The 16,755-nt window shown below is 39.3% G+C and overlaps 1 protein-coding gene across 1 annotated transcript in view; it reads left to right on the top strand.

The window, feature by feature from the left end:
* SLC12A8 (solute carrier family 12, member 8) overlaps window positions 1–16,755 on the top strand; it is a 258,578-nt gene that overhangs the window by 229,377 nt on the left and 12,446 nt on the right. The window contains exons 10-12 of the mRNA XM_006869431.1: window positions 4,658–4,740; window positions 5,293–5,410; window positions 11,217–11,277. Of these exons, the coding sequence (XP_006869493.1) occupies window positions 4,658–4,740; window positions 5,293–5,410; window positions 11,217–11,277 (262 nt within the window). The remainder of the gene's footprint in view (window positions 1–4,657; window positions 4,741–5,292; window positions 5,411–11,216; window positions 11,278–16,755) is intronic.

The raw sequence follows: 16,755 nt of genomic DNA, 5'->3' as shown, positions 1-16,755 counted from the left end.
TATTGTTTTCCAAAGAGGTTGGACCATTTTGCAATCCCATCAGCAATGCAAGAGTGTCCCAGTCTCTCCACATCCCCGCCAGCATTTATTATCTTCTCCATTTTTCATCTTTGCTGTTATTGTTGGTGTGAGATGATATCTCATTGTTGTTTTGATTTGTTGGCTGTATACTTTATGGAAGCAAATTACCAAGCCTTTCTCCCATGGAGCTGTGGGGTGGATTTGAATCACCTACCTTTTGGTTAACAGCCAATCACAAACCGCTTATGTCATCCAAGCGGACTTAGTGATAAGTTGGAAATAGTTTAAATGCTCAGCATTTAGATAGACATTAAACCAGTTATAGTGTAAGCCTAACAAATTACTACATCAAAAAGCATGATCTTGCTTGAATTGTCTCAACATATATACATTCTCATTTTGTACATGCCTGTTAGAATTAAGGAGCTCTGGTAGCATAGTGGTTATGAATCGGGCTGTGAACCTCAAGGTCAGCAGTTCAAAACTACCAACTGTTCCATGGGAGAAAGATGAGGCTTTCTGCTCCCGTAAAGATTTACAGCCTTGGAAACCCTTTACAGGGTCACTATGAGTCAGAACCGACTCCACGGCATACAACAACAACAACAACAATTAGAATTAAACCTTTATTCTCATAAGCATATGGAGTAGATTTTCAGAGATAACTTAATACTTACGTGAACTAAATTTCTATAAAACTATTTAAAGTCATTATTTAAAACTTTTAAACAATTGCTTTACCCCTTTCATGCTTAAAGTGTTTATGTCTGCATGCATTTTGTAAACATAAGACTTATTAGCAAGACCTTGAGTAAGTGAAAAGGGGTGGAATCCAGGGCACAAGTGGCAGGATGGGCCTTGCGTAGGAGCAGAGTAGGCAAAGAAGAGTAGGCAGACTAGAGGGTGCTGATGAAAATGGGCTGGTAGATTTGGTGATGAGAGGATGAAGCTCTCTTTAAGAGAGGTTACAAAATTGTTGTCACAGAGAATAGGAGAGTGAATCAAATAGACATAAGACTACTGAGAAATGCTTAAGTATGAAAGCAAGTGATATGTGTAACGCAATGCTGGTAGTTCTGGACTGCGTAATCTAACTAGGTATGATGTTGTTAGGTGCCATAAGGACCTTATGCACAACAGAACCACACACTGCCTTGTCCTGTGCCATCTTCATAATCGTTAAGCTTGAGCCCAGTGCTGCTGTGACTGTTTCAATCCATCTCATTGGAGATCTTCCTCTTTTCTATTGACCCTCAACTTTAACAAGCATGATGTCTTTCTCCAGAGTCTGGCCCTGCCTGAAAATATGTCCAAACTATGAGGTGAAGTCTCACCATCCTGGCTTCTCAGGAGCATTTTGGTTGTACTTCTTTGAACATAGATTTGTTTGTTCTCTGGCAATCCATGTCACTTTTAATATTCTTCACCAACACCATAACTCAAATGCATCTGTTCTACTATGGTCTTCCTTTTCTTTCAGCAAGCAAGGTTCTATTATCTGCATATCACAGGTTGTTAATGAGTCTTCCTCCAATCCTGATGCCATGTTCTTTATATAATCCAGCTTCTTGAATTATCTGCTTAGCATACATATTGAATAAGTTTAGTATATATATTGAGTAAGTATGGTGAAAGAATACAACCCTGGATCACACCTTTCCTGATTTTAAACCATTCAGTATCCGCCTTGTTCTGTTAGAAAGATTGCCTCTTAGTGTATGTACACGTTCCTCATTAGCACAATTCAGTGTTACGGAATACTTTTTTTCCACAGTATTGACCATAGTTTGTCATGATCCACACAATCAAAAGCCTTTGTACAGTGAATAAAGCATGGGTAACATCATTCTAGTATTCTCTGCCTTTAGCCAAGGTCCATTTGATGTCAGCAGTGATATCCCTCGTTCCACATCCTTGTCTGAATCCAACTTGAACTTCTGACAGGGATTTCCCTGTCAGAGCACTGTTGCGGCCATTTAAAAATTATCTTTAGCAAAATTTTGCTTGCATGTGATATTAATGATATTATCCTATGATTTCTGCATTCCGTTGGATCACATCTCTGGAATGGACACAAATATGGATCTCTTCCAATCAGTTGCCCAGGCAGCTGTCTTCCAAATTTCTTGTTATAGATGTTGAGTCAGAGCTTCCAGTGCTGCATCACATTGTGGAAAGATTTAAATTCCAACAATTCCTGGAGACTTGTTCTTTGCCAATGCCTTCAGTGCACCTTGGATTAATTTATTTCTGTAGTATCATTAGTTCTTGATCATATGCTACCTCTTGAAATGGTGGAACATCGACCATTTCTTTTTGGTACAGTGATTCTGTGTATTCATTTGAGGCTTTCTACATCATCCAATAATTTGCCCAACGAATCCTTCAGTATTGCAACTCAAGGCTTGAATTTTTTCCCTCAGTTCTTTCAGCTTGAGAAATGCTGAGCATGTATTTCCCTTTTGATTTTCTAGCTCCAGATCTTTGCACATTTCATGATGATATTTGACTTTGTCTTCTTAAGCTGCCCTTTGACATTTTCTATTTAGCTTTTACCTCCTCATTTCTTCCTTTTGCTTTTGCATTTCTATGCTGGAGAGCGAGTTTCAGAGTCTCTTCTGACAACCATTTTGGTCTTTTCTTTCTTCCTTGTCTTCTAATGACTTTCTTCCCGTATGATGTTTTTAATGTCATTCCACAACTCTTTGGTCTTCAATCATTGGTATGTAATGCATCAAATCTGTTTTTGAGATGATCTCTAAATTTAGGTGGGACATGTACAAGGCCAAATTTTGGCTCTCATGAACTTGTTTTAATTTTCTTCAACTTCAGCCTGAATTTGCATATGAGTAATTGATGATCTGTTCCACAGTCTGCCCTGGCCTTGTTTTGGGTGACGATGTGTGAAATAGTGTGAGGACAAGTGCTTTTGAGGGGCTACATTGCAAAGCCTTAGTGATCAGCAAGGATGGGCTAATTGATCTAGGAATAGTTTCTGAGTCCTATGCACACCATACCCTAGGTTCAGGAATTGTGTGGTCCCTAACCTCATGAAGCATATACTCTGGGGGCAGTTTGTTGCGTTTTTTAAGTGCCATCAGGTCTGTTCTGACTCATAGCAACCCTGTGTAGAGTTTCTGAGGAGCAGCGTTGAATTTGAACTGTTGACCTTGTGGTTCAAACTGACTGTGTGGTCCAGTGCTTTATCCTACAGGGCAATGTTGCTGTTGTTTTTAAGTACTGTCAAGTCAGTTCTGACTCATAGCGACCCTGTATAGAATTTTCAAGAAGTGTCTAGTGAGCTTGAACCACTGACCTTGCAGTCCAGCACATTAATACACCACACCATACCAGGATTCCTAGGCAAAGAAGCATGTAATATACAATTACAAATAATGGTAATGGGTCATAAAGACAGATTAATGGTAGAAGGGAATACAGTTCGATTTTGATGTGGAGACTAATTTGTCTGAGAAAGTGATATTTAAGCTGGGATCTGAAGGATGTAGAAGCTGGACAAATAAAGAACTAAAGGATTCCAGCTAGATTCCAGGGATCAACAATTTAGATGGGACAGAGCAGAGGTGGGGAAGAAGACAGGCTTTGGGCATGTAAAGAAGGGGGAAGGGCATTCTGGGCAGAGTAGATGGTACATTTAAGGCAGTTTGGCTGAAGCGAAAAGTTAGTATTGGAGAACAGAGAAAGGGCTAGGAAGCAGACTACCTTATTTTTTAGCCTAGTGGATTATGAGCTGGGCTGCTAACCAAAAAGCCAACAGCTACCAGCTGCTCCTCAGGAGAAAGATGAGGCTTTCTGCTCCCATAAAGATTTATAGCCTCAGAAACCCTATGCAGGGTCAATGTGAGTTGGAACTGACTCTATGGCCCACCACCACCACCATGAAGGTTGAGAACAACTGAAGGTTTAATGTTGAAGTTGAAATAAACATACAGCAAAGTTAACCCAACGGATTTTTGTGAACCTTGGTTGTTATGTGTTATGGTGATTAGACCAAATTGTTTAAACAATTCGGATACACTTTATGGTAAAAGTGAGCATTTTGCAATCAGCTATAAACTGAAAAAGGGAGCTGAGAAACTCTCAAATGCTTGAGCTCCTTCAGGATGAGGCAGGTTCTTACGATTATATATGTGCTGAACACTTTGCCCCTTGGCCACCTCAACTTTTAGAGGAAGGAATCCGAAGGAGCTATTCCCCCTCCCTTTTTTCCTTCCTGTACCCAAGACCTAGACTGACCTGGTGGCAAAGCGCACCCACAGTCAACAAAAGTCAACCTGACCCAGCAGCCCCAGTAGCCACACTTGAAAGCTAGTATTCCTAGCTGCCAAACTCTTCATTTCTCCCTCCTTACATGGTGACTTCTAGGTTTTCCCAGGTAACTGATCTGGAGAGGTGTGCCGTGGGTCCTAGAAAAGCTCCCACATCCCTCTGAACTCCTTGCCCTTTTTTCTAGTCATTGGCTGGAGAGAGGCCATAAATACTCCTCTCCTCACGCTACAGAGCTGTATTTTAGGCTGAGTTACAAAATTAGGAAAGAGAAGGTCATAGATATTTGTTTGTTCTTAAAAATAGAAGATGGTTGGTAATGAATGACTTGGCTCCAATTCTTCTTTAGATTTCTTCCTGATGTCTAGGATCCACAGGAAATCAACTTCTTTCTACACTCGCTTTTGTAATCCCTGGGTCTCCCTGTTGGGGGTGAGTAGCTTCATCTGGATCTCAGTTGTCCCTGAGACACCATTCAGATGCTCATTCAAGTGGAGACATGTGATCTGGGCTAGGGTACGGGGAGAGGGGCACTTCACTAGGAGTAATGTGATTTTACTGCCTATTATATTAGAGTATAGATGAGACGGTGTGTGGCAAGATTACATTTAATGGCCACTTATTTTAATCAGTCATTTAATTTAAAAACAATTTATTATCTGATGACTTCAGAATCACAAAACTAGCATACTTTCATGCTAATTTGTTTCTTCAGGGAGGAGTGAAATGAGGAGCTAAGATAGAATATCTATTGATATCTATCCACTTATTGATAGTTTGAGTTAAAGCATTGCTTTTGGAGAGGGTGTCTCCCCAAATATCCACTTCAGTGAAGTGTTTTTTTGTTTTTGTTTTTTAAATTAGGAGTGCAAATCCATGGTTCAGATTTTAGTTGAAGAGGGGTTGACAAAGAAGGATTATTGTTTCTTGAGTGGAAAATAAGAACCCGTTTGGGACTATGTCCTTGCTATTCTGTTTTCACAGGTTGTAGGATCCCTTCTCATCATGTTTGTGATCCAGTGGATCTATACCCTGGTTAATATGGGCGTTGCTGCCATTTTGTATTTGTACATTGGCCGGACCAGTCCAGGCCTTCACCTTGGTAAGTTGCAGGGCCTTTTTGCTGCCATCTATTTTCTTTGCTTCTAGCATTATTGAAAAGTATGTGAAACACTTTTCTGAGCACTTATTAAATGTCAGCATTAACTCAGATGTGAATCTGATTTTCATGTAGCTTATAGTCTAGGAGGACGAACGTGAATGCATATAAAAGATAGTAAGAGACATATGTTATGATCAAAAGGATAGGTAAACAGCTTTGGCATTCCAGGAGGCAAGAAATTTATTTCATCTCAGGAAAACTGGGGAGGCTTGGGGAAAGACTGCACTTGTTCATTCATCCAATGAATATTTATTGAGTGTCTGCTATGAGTTGGAACCAACTCCTCAGCACTTAACAACAACAGCATGTACCTAGTACTACTCTAAGTGTTGTAAATCCCTGCCTTATGGCACTTACCCTCAAGGTTGGGGGAAGATTGATAATGTAAATAACTCACTACCTGTTGACATCTGAAGGCTGTTGGCTTTGCCTTGTGGAAACAGGATGGAAGAAAGTATTGCAGGGGGAAAGAAATAGCATAGAGGAGGCACTAAAGTGAGAAAGTATAGGCTGTGAATGACATGAAGTAATTAGTACTGAAGTACAGGCCTAGGTTTGTTAACTCAGTGACTGAGATCATAATGCCAAAGAGACTATTGTCAATAACCTAAGATGGGTGTCAGGGACCCAAAAAGCCACTGGAATGAGATTGGTGGAACAATGTGTGTGATATCAAGATGTCAGGGAGAACGTGAATAGGTAAGCACCGTACCTGAGGGACAGGGATAGGATAAAGACAAACCAGGGGTGGACGGGGCAGTAAAGATCAAGAGTCTTGAGTAAGAGAACTAGACAACAGGAATCCATTCATGTTTGGTGGCTGCAGACTCAAATCTATATGTCAGGTCCTGTGCTAAGAACTAGGAACAATGAAGAATAATTTTTTGTGGTCCCTAACTGTGGTCTAAAGCAAGACAGACATAGAAATAAATATTGATCATCTTATCTAGCAAAACTTAAAGCAATCTTGAAAAGAAAGTAACTTAACCTGTTCCAAAACTCAACAATAATTATATGAATACAAACATATCCAGCACTTAGCAAGGTAACATATTATCTGGTATCTAACCAAAATTGGACTCCTGGTGTGATGCTGTTGGACAAGCACTGGACTGCAGTCCAAACCCATCAGATGCACTTCAGAAACCCTATACAAGGTTGCTATGAGTTGCAACCAACCCTATGATGCTTAACAACAATGAAAATTACCAGGCAAATCAAAAAAGGAGAAAACTCATAGTGAGGAAAAAATCAACAATTAAAAACCCAGATATGGTGGGGGGGTGGGGGGGTGGGGGGCTACAAAGGCAAGAAGTGACTGGCTTACAAGCTTTCAAGAGGGAACCTAGATCCAGAGGGCGTGGAGGAAGGTAGAATCTCCAGTGAGTAATATCCAATCTGTCTAGGCGGGGCTGATGAAATGAAATGCGGATGGGTAGGTCTCTTGTGATACAATCAATAGTGAATAATTGTTATCAGGACTGCTTGTGAGGGTTGGAAATGTAAAGGTAGACATTTTGTAGCAAAAGGAGGGGAGTGATTAACTTTGCAGTCTAGGAGCAGAGATCCCTGGGACCATCAATGGAGAAGACCCTACCCAGAGAAGCAGTGATGCCTGAGATGAAGGCAGAGATGATGATGTGGAGAGATGAAGCAGCTGGGGACTTTACATCCAGAGAGGGAGAGGGGCTGTGTGCTGACGACCCGGGGGCAGGCTTGTAGTATATACTCTTTGGTTGGTTGATGATGCATGGAGGGGATTATAGGAGGGGATTGTAACCATGGCAATGAAACAATATATGATAGAATGAATGTAAAACTAATGTCCTCCCATTTAAACTATCATATAATTCACAATAATAAAAAAAAAAAAGATTGGCAAACACACACATATACACACACACACACACACACAAAACCCAGAGATTACGGAGATGATAGAATAGAAAAGCAACTACTTTATAAAATAGTTTGGCAGTTCATGTAAAAATTAATTGCATGCCTGCCATATGACCCAGCTATGTTAATTATCTAGCGTTAGAGCAGAAATACCACAGTGGAAGTTTTTAACAAACAGAACTAGATTCTCTCTCAGTTTGGGAGCCTAGGAGTCTGAATTCAGGGGTCTAGCTCTAGGGAAAGGCTTTCTCTTTCTCTGTTGACTCAATTTAGAAGGAATCTCCTTGTCTCCTCTCAGAAGCTGTGGCCTGACATTCCTTGGAGATCTCCATGTGTTTTGGCTTCAATCCTCACCTGGGTCTAGGAGTTTCACAGGGTCCCTGGGTCCAAAGGACATGCTCTGCTTTCAGCTCTTCTTTCCTGATGGCACTGAGGTGCCTCTCTCTCTACTTGCTTCACTCTCCTCTTTTTCTCTGGAAGATAAAAGATGATAGGCCACATCCTAGGGAAACTCCCTACACAGGGATCAGAGTTGTGACTTGATTAGGGGTGATGCATCCCACCTATATTATATCAGATCACATCATTACCTAACTGCCATATTACATAACTGCCAAACCTCTGAGAATCATGTTGACACATACTGGGGGGGGGGGGGGTAATAATTCAATCTGTGACATCAACTATTCTAATTATTTGCCCAAGAGAACTGACAACATATATTGTTATTGTTAAGTACTGTCAAGTCAGTTCTGACTCAAAGAGACCCTGTATAGCGTTTCTGAGGAGTAGCTGGTGGATTTATACCTTGTAGTTGGCAGTCCAGTGCTGATCCTACGGTGCCACACCAGGAGTCCAATATTTGTTCATGTAAAAACATTACATGAATATTTATAATAGCTTAATTTATAATGGCCAAATACTAGAAACAACCCAAATGCCCATCCATAGGTAACTGAAGAAGCAAATCATAGTTTACCCATATAATAGAACACTAGTCAGTGTGGAGTTCTGGTGTGGTGCTGTAGCAGCAACATTGGACCACAAGGTCAGTGGTTCAAAGTCACCAGCCACTTCTCAGGAACCCTGTACAGGGTCGCCATGAGTCAGAACCAACACGACAGTATTAACAACTCAGCAGTAGAAAGGAATGTACTATTGATATATGAAATAACATGGATGAATCTGAAAATTATTATCCTGAGTCAAAGAAACCAGGATAATAGTAAGTAGTATATAATTTTATATATTTGTAATTATTGAAAGTAGAAGCTAATCTGTAACGATATCAGATCAACGCTTGCCTTAGGATGGGGATTGAGGGCAGGGATGCAAGTGAAAGAGGATTTATGAAGGGGCATGAGGAAGCTTTCGGTGATGATGGATAAAGCCATTATCTTGATTGGGGTGGTAGTTTCACAGGGGTATAGTGAATTATGCACTTTCACTTTAAATACATTCAGTTGATTTTGTATAAATTATACTTCAATAAAGCTGTTAAAAATACATTAAAGTATTTTTCAACAAAAGTATCTGATGCCCCATTTAAGATAAAGAAATTAATTTCACATCCTAACTAAATCGATGAACCGTAAATCCAGGAAAACTGCAAGAAAAGTTGTTCGGATTTAGAAGAGTCAGCTGATTCTTTTTTAAAGAGATGTATTCTTCAAATACCTTGAGTCACGTATTTATTTAAAATAATGTTTTCAGAAATTATAATGCTTAGAAGTCCTGATATAGCTAATTTAGTGGATGGTATCATTTAAATTAATGTGAGTATTGTTGTTACGTGCCGTCAAATCTGTTCCAACTCACAGCAACCTTATTATATACAGGGTTTCAAAGAGCAGCTGTTGGGTTTGAATTGTCAACCTTGCAATTATCATATATTTCAGTGATTGACTTCTGCATTTCTTAAAAAAATACATGATTAAGAAATTTAAACATATCTCAGAAATCTATTCATATTCCAGGACAATCTCCATCTATAATTTAGATAATTTAGAATCGAAATGATCACAAATCAGATTCTGTTAATAAATTGTTTATTTTCTTCCAAACATAGTAGGACTCCTCTCTCTGTTGCTGCAAATATAAATCTAAAATGTATCTTTCCTTTAATCAGATCATTTCATAAGAACCCAAAATTATTCTGAGTAAACATGTTGTCAGCTGCACATTGTTGACATTTGCCAGTTCTAACATAAGCCTCTTGAAGTAATGCTAACGCCCTGACCATATGTTGGACATTGTCCAATTCATCAATTTTTTTACCAGCAATGTACATGCATTTTTGGTGGCGTGAGTGTATGTAATTTGGAAAAGCATTTTATAAAATTACATTTGATTTGGTGTTCTAAAGCTATATATAATTTCTTATGTATGTGGAATTAAAAAAAAAAAACCTCCAACCAAAGGAGTTGTTGTTGTTAAGTGCTGTCGAGTAGGTTCTGACCTATAGCGACCCTGTATAAGGTTTCCAAGGAGCAGCTGGTGAGCTTGAACTACCAACCTTGCAGTTGAAATGGCTTTACAGTCTGGCACATTAACCCACAGCACCACACCAGGACTCCAAAGGAGGGGAGGTTAAAAAACAACAAAACATTATAAAACTGATTCCTTTCATTGTGTCTGATGTCAGGATTATCAGTAGTGACAACCATCTGACTTCAAACTTCAGCTCTAACATTTCTATAGATTGAGCTAGTTGAGTTACTGAACACTTGTTAAAAATAGGTAAGAAAGAAAGCAAGACAGAAAGAAGTAAGTTCCCTAATCTCAAAGATCTTAGAGTCTTGTGGTGGTGGTGGTGTGCTATCGAATCTGTTCCTATATAGGGTTGCTGAGGTTGTAAATCTTTATAGGAGCAAAAAGCCTCCTCTTTCTCCTGTGCAGCAGCTGGTAGATTTGAACTGCTGACCTTGCAGTTAGCAGCCCAACTCATAACCCACTTTGCTACTAGGACTCCTTTGTAAGTCTAGTTGCTATTAAGTCAAGTCAGTTCCAACCCATAGTGGCCCTGTATAGGGTTTCCAAGGAGCAGCTGGTGAGCTTGAGTCGCCTACCTTGCAGTTCAAACAACTTTGCAGTCTAGCGCATTAACCCACAGCGCCACACCAGGACTCCTTTAGTCAAGTGGTGGTGGTGGTGGTTATGTGCAGCAGAGTCAGTTGCAACTCATAGTGATCCTGAATAGTGTTTCCAAGGCTGTAAATCTTTGTATGGGAACAGTAAGCCTCATCTTTTCCCCATGGAAAACGGCTGGTTGTTTTGAACTGCTGACCTTGAGGTTAGCAGCCCAACTTGTAACCACTATGCTACCAGAGTTCCTTCGTTTAGTCTAGTGGTGATGATGGTGGTGGTGTGCCTGCAGTCAGTTCTAACTCATAGCGACCCTGTGTAGGTTTTCCGAGGCTGTAAATCTTTACTAGAGCAGAAAGCCTCATCTTTCTCCCATATAGTAGAGGGATTTAAAACCATGTGTTGAACCTATATCCTTATGAATCTAAGAAAAAATATCAACATTAAAAAAAAAATCTTAAGATTGAAGTTAGCAAGTTCTCTGGTGTCATGTTTTTTTTCTTTATAGTGCTTTATCCAGTTTCTTTCTTAGGATTTGGGAGTTTAAAGATACACTTCTGGAACCTACATAGGGGTACAAAGTCTTTAGAAAGTTGTCAAGGAGTATTACAATGAATGTTGTTTGATTTAGGCTGAAAAGGAAAAAAATATTTATTAATTCTGTGTGTATGTCAAGAAGCGTATATTTATCTAACTTGTAGCTGGGATTCTAGTTGCATCTGTAAACCCTTCCTAAATACTTGCATACATTTCTCCTCTGCAGGATCAGCCTCCAACTTCAGCTTTTTCAGATGGATGAAGTCTCTGCTGATCCCCTCCTGCAGGTCTGTGCTAATGCGGGGCCAGGGCCAGGTGGATGGGGGTCCTGGTGTGGCATTGGAGGATAAGCACTAGATCCCAAGGTCGGTTTGAACCTCAAGGAGAGTGATTCAAATTCACCAACTCCTTCTGGGAAACCCTACACAGGATTGCTGTGAGTTGGAACCAACTCAAGGACACTTAACAACAAGAAAAACAACCACATGGTAATGTATTCCTGGTGTAGCACTGTAGGATAAACACTGGACTGCCAACCACAGGGCAGTTCAAACTCAACAGCTGCTCCTTGGAAACCCTATACAGGGTTTCTGTGAGTCAAAACTGACTCAACGGTATTTAGCAATAACAAAAACAACCAGATGGATGAATATTCCAGGGTTCTGGAAGATACTAAGCTAGACTTGTGACTGAATTATGGTGTAGAAATGTGACAATTAAGAACCTTAAGGAGACTCAGACTTTGGTCCTCCCTGGCCTCCACCACACCCAGCCCTTCAGCTAGAACTCATCAGAAAGTCCTCACTCAAGTCCTCTTCTTTCTAGTTCTCAATCATCACAACAACTTTATTAGAATCTTTTTTTTTGGCTGGATGATACCATAAGGTCAGTGGTTCAAACCCACCAAGGTGCTCTTCGGAAACCTTATACAGGATCGTTATGAATTACAACAAACTCGACGGCACTTAACAGTTATTAATTTTGTGAGGTACTACTGGTGGGTCAGTGGTAAAATTCTCTCCTTTCATGGGGGAGACCTGGGTTCAATTCCTAGTTCATTCCCAAACAATGTGTCTCATGTGCAGCTACCACCCCTATGTCAATGGAAGCTTGTTGGTTGCTTGATAAATTGCTGGACAAGTTTCAATGGGAGTTCCAGACTCAGACAGATTAGGAAGAAATCAGCCAATGAAAACTTTATGAATCACAGTGGTCTGACCCTTATTATATCATGGATCAGGAGCTGTTTTGTTCTGTTGTATATAGGGTCAAGGGCTAACTCAATGGCACCTAGCAACAACAACTCTCAATCTATCTCCTGACTATATGTTGTACATTATCTAATTCATCCATTTTCAATCACACACACACACAAACCATGAGGGTAAGTAAAAAAGTATTGCTACTAGGGGTTCCATTTCCTCCATGCATGAGTTGATTCCAAACAAAATGTGTTTAAACATGTCTCTGCAATCAGTGAATGGTGATTTTATGGGATACACTTGTCTTAGTCTTACTAGGGTGCCTTGAAAAAAAGGTCCAAACTAAACAGTGACTTTCAAGGAGATTAGCTGAGCCAGTGCAAATAAATTTAGAGAGGTCAGCTCAGAAAGTTATGGCAAGTATTTTGGGGATTCCAAAGAGATAATCTTGATAGATTTTCTCAAAGGACATAGAATGATCACAGGGGCTTATTAGGAAAAAGTTTTAGGAAAACTTAAGAGTACATTGGTGAGAAAAAGGCCAGGAAAGTTGCATCTAGGATTTTTTTTTCCTACCATGACAATGCACTTGCGCATGTTTTGAGCGTATCAAGGGCTCTGTTAGGGGTGTTTATTGGAAAACCTTACCCCATCCATCCTACCAACTTGGTTTTGCTAATTCAGTCTTTTTTGTTCCCTAAACTCAAAGAACATTGAAAAATAACATGATTTGAGTCCCCTGAGGATGCCCACACTGCTGCTTTGAAGTGGTGTAAGTTGAAGAATGCAGAATTCTTTGGAGAAGAGTTAGAGAGATGGAACACTGCATATAGGAGTGCACAGACCTAGGAGATTATGAAGAGAAACAATAGCTTCACATTTTGATATTTTTGCTTAATAAAGGTTTGTATGATTTTAGATTGCCACAGTGGCAGCAGTGATGGGCTCAAGTGTAGCAATGATTGTGAGGTCTGGGCAGGGTTTCGTTCTGTTGTATGTGAGGTCGCTACAAGTCAGTACTGTCTCCACAACATTTAACAACAACCATGAATAAGTTTCACTGATTTTGTCTCTCTAGAAAACCCAGCCTAAGACAAGCACAATATACATTCTTCTCCAGCTCACATGAAACTTTCACCAAGGTGGATTCCATGTTGTTGTTGTTTAAGTGCCATTGAGTCAGTTCCAATTCATAGCAACCCTGTAAAGGGTTTCCAAGGAATGGCTGGTTGAGTTTAAACTGCTGACCTTGCAGTTCAATCCAACCTTGCAGTCCAGTGCATTGTCCTGCAGCACCACATGACCGGACCATAAAACAGACATTCACAAATTTGCAAAAATGATTCTGAATTTACATTTGAGAACCATGGGAAAGGGTACCATGATCCATTAGTACTGTGTGGGCATAGACGGTAAAAATATTAGCAAGTACAACCCAAACATCTAGAGTTTTGAAAACAAACAAATAAACAGGATAAACACAAACAGTTGGGGCCTTTCTGGATTTTTACAATCAGCAGCCTTGGCTCCTCTCTGATACTGAAAAGGAAGAAATAGGTAGGAGTCATATTCCAGAATCTTGAAACCTTAAAAGGTGAAGAAGCATTGGCAGTGTGAAGGACGGAGAGAAGAAAGAGATTAGGGCATTTGTGAATCTTACCTTCTCAGGAGACCTGCTCTGTTATCAATAAAGTCTATTCCTCCTTTTCTCTGTTTATCTGAATGTGGAATTTCCCCCAGAAATACTCCAGGATCTCTGCTTTACTTTAGACTTGACCTCTGTGCTTTTACTAACAGTCATGTTAACTGCCTCTAGGATTGTGAGTCATTTCCTTGATATGAATGTCTCTTTATTGTTTTTCAGTGCCACTGAGTCAGTTCCAACTCATAGCGACCCTGTATAGGTTTTCCAAGGAATAGCTAATGGGTTTGAGCTGCCATCCTTGGGGTTCACAGCCCAGTACTGATCCTACAACATCACACCAGGAGTCTGTAAAACATATATATGGATATCTGTAAAAAGAGTTTTGTGTGGTATGTAATAGGATAAGTGCAGAACCACAAGGTCAGTTTGACCCATGAAGTCGGCAATTCTAACTCATTGGTCACTCGCTGGAAACCCCACACAGGGATGCTAGCAGTTGGAACTGACTCAACAGCACTTACAAATAAATAAATCAAGAGAAGTTTGTATCAAGGAAATGACTCACAATTGTAGAGGTGGAGAGTCCCAAGCCCAGATCCAACAGAAAAGAGTGAGACTTTCCTGTCTGCCCATAATATAAGGAACAGGCCACATCCCCAAGGAAATAATCTTTCAATTGATTGGCTGCTCATAGAGTTAACTAACAGCTTCCATCTAGACCACTGGAAGTCCTGGTCCAATCAAGTTGACACAGAACCTTAACTACCACACTGCTGTTGTTGAATATGAAGTATCCTATGAATGTCAATTCAATCCCATTGATTGATGGTGCTGTTCAGTCATCTGTACCCTTCCTGATCTTCTGTCTGTTATGTCTGTCAATTACTGATGGAGGGGTATTGAAGTAGATCTATTTCTCTATACCATTCTATGAATTTTTCTCTAGCATATTTTGATGCTCTGTTGTTAGAAGCACAAACCTTGATTTTTATGTCTTCTTGGAGAATTGTTCTCTTTATCATTATCTTTCATTTAAACCTCTTGAAAGTGTTAAAAAGCAAAGATGTCACTTTGAGGACTGAGGTGTACCTGAACCAAGCCATGATATTGTCAGTCACCTCACATGCATGAGAAAGCTGGACAATGAATAAGGAAGAACAAAGAAGAATTGATGCTTTTGAATTATAATGTTGGTGAAGAATACTGAATACACCATGGACTTCCAGAAGAACAAACAAATCTACCTTGGGAGAAGTACAGTCAAAATGCTCCTTGGAAGAGGTGATGGTGAGACTTCATCTCATGTTATTTGGACATGTTATCAGGAGGGACCAGTAGTCCCTGAAGGGCATCATGCTTGGTAGAGAGTCAACAAAAGAGAGGAAGACCCTCAATGAGATGGATTGACGCAGTGGTTGAAACAATGGGATCAAACATAAAAATGATTCTGAGGGTGACACAGGATTTGTTTCTGCTGTACAAAGGGTCACTTTGCATTGGAACCAAGCCTACGGCACCTAACAACATCACACTGTATGTAAAGTCCCTCTTTACCCATGATAATTTTCCTTGTTTGAAGTCTGCTTTGCCTGAAATTAATGTAGCGACTCCAGCTTCTTTTTGATTAGTGCTAGAATGGTGTTTCTTAATTCATCCCTTTAATCAATATGCATCTTTATATTCCAAGTGGATTTATTATAGACAATATATTGTTAGGTCTTGGTTTTTTATTCACTCTAAAAGTCTCTGTTTTAAAATTGCTGTATATAGACCATTCACACTTAAATTATTATTAATCTAATTAATATTTACCTTATTTGTAATTATTTCACTGCCCTCATTCTTTCTTTCTCTTTTGTTATTGTTTCTTCTTGCTTTTATCCTAACAATCACTTGAGATAACAACCACCCAGAAAGAGGTAGGACACATTGATTATGTCTTTCCAGTTTTTGTTTCTTTGATTACATACATTTAAAAAAACAAAATTAGACTCGTATTGTGTTGGTTACAGTGTATGTCCCCATTTATTTTCCTTAACACTTTGATAAAGTCTTTAAAACATTAGACAATATACTCTGCAAGAAGTACCTTACTCTTCCTCACCCTCCCACTCCTGGTAACCATCAAAGAATGCTTCTTTTAGTGTAAAAGTCTTTTCTTGACTTTTTGCAATGGTGACTTCATGCAATATTTGTCATTTTATGACTGATTTCACTGAGCATAATGCCCTCTAGGCTCATCCATGTTATGAGGTGTTTCTTAGATTCATAATTATTTTTTAGCATTGTGTTAAGTTCCATTGTGTATATGTAGCATAGTTTATCCATTCTTCCATTGATGAATATTTAGTTTTTTCCCATCTTATTGCTATTGTGAGTTATGCTGCAATGAATGTGGTGTGCTTGTATCTAAAAAAAAAAAAAAGTAGACAACAATAGCACATATCATTTAGAAAGTAAATTGAGCTGAACTTGAAAGAGGTAAGGCAATTTAGTACCATTACTTTTCTGTACTGATCAAGGAAATGTTAAAATTGTAGAATGCCTATCAGGACTATTATTTTGCTTTTTTAAAAATACACACATACAAAACAAAAATATGTATATTCACTTAAATTTCCAAAGGGTGCATTTGTTCAGCAGTTGCCCTAGATTTTCAATATACATTTACAGCTAGTATGGTTTCACTCTCCAATAACACCATATCATTTTACAGGTAGTCCAGTACCTTAGAGTACACAGTGCCCCTCTCCTGTCCCTTACAGCCTTGTTTTCATTCATTTCACTTATCTATAACCTCTACTCACCCAATATATTGTTGCGATTACTATTTTGAACAAATTGCTATCTATGAGATTACGAATAAGAAAAATGAGTTTTAATTTTACCCTCATTTATTTCTTTATTACTTCTGGAAT

The sequence above is a fragment of the Chrysochloris asiatica genome, unplaced genomic scaffold, assembly GCF_000296735.1.
Source record: "Chrysochloris asiatica unplaced genomic scaffold, ChrAsi1.0 scaffold00130, whole genome shotgun sequence".
Taxonomy (NCBI): Eukaryota; Metazoa; Chordata; class Mammalia; order Afrosoricida; family Chrysochloridae; genus Chrysochloris; species Chrysochloris asiatica.
The sequence above is the reverse complement of the archived record's forward strand: the minus strand, read 5'-3'. Positions and strand labels throughout refer to the sequence as shown.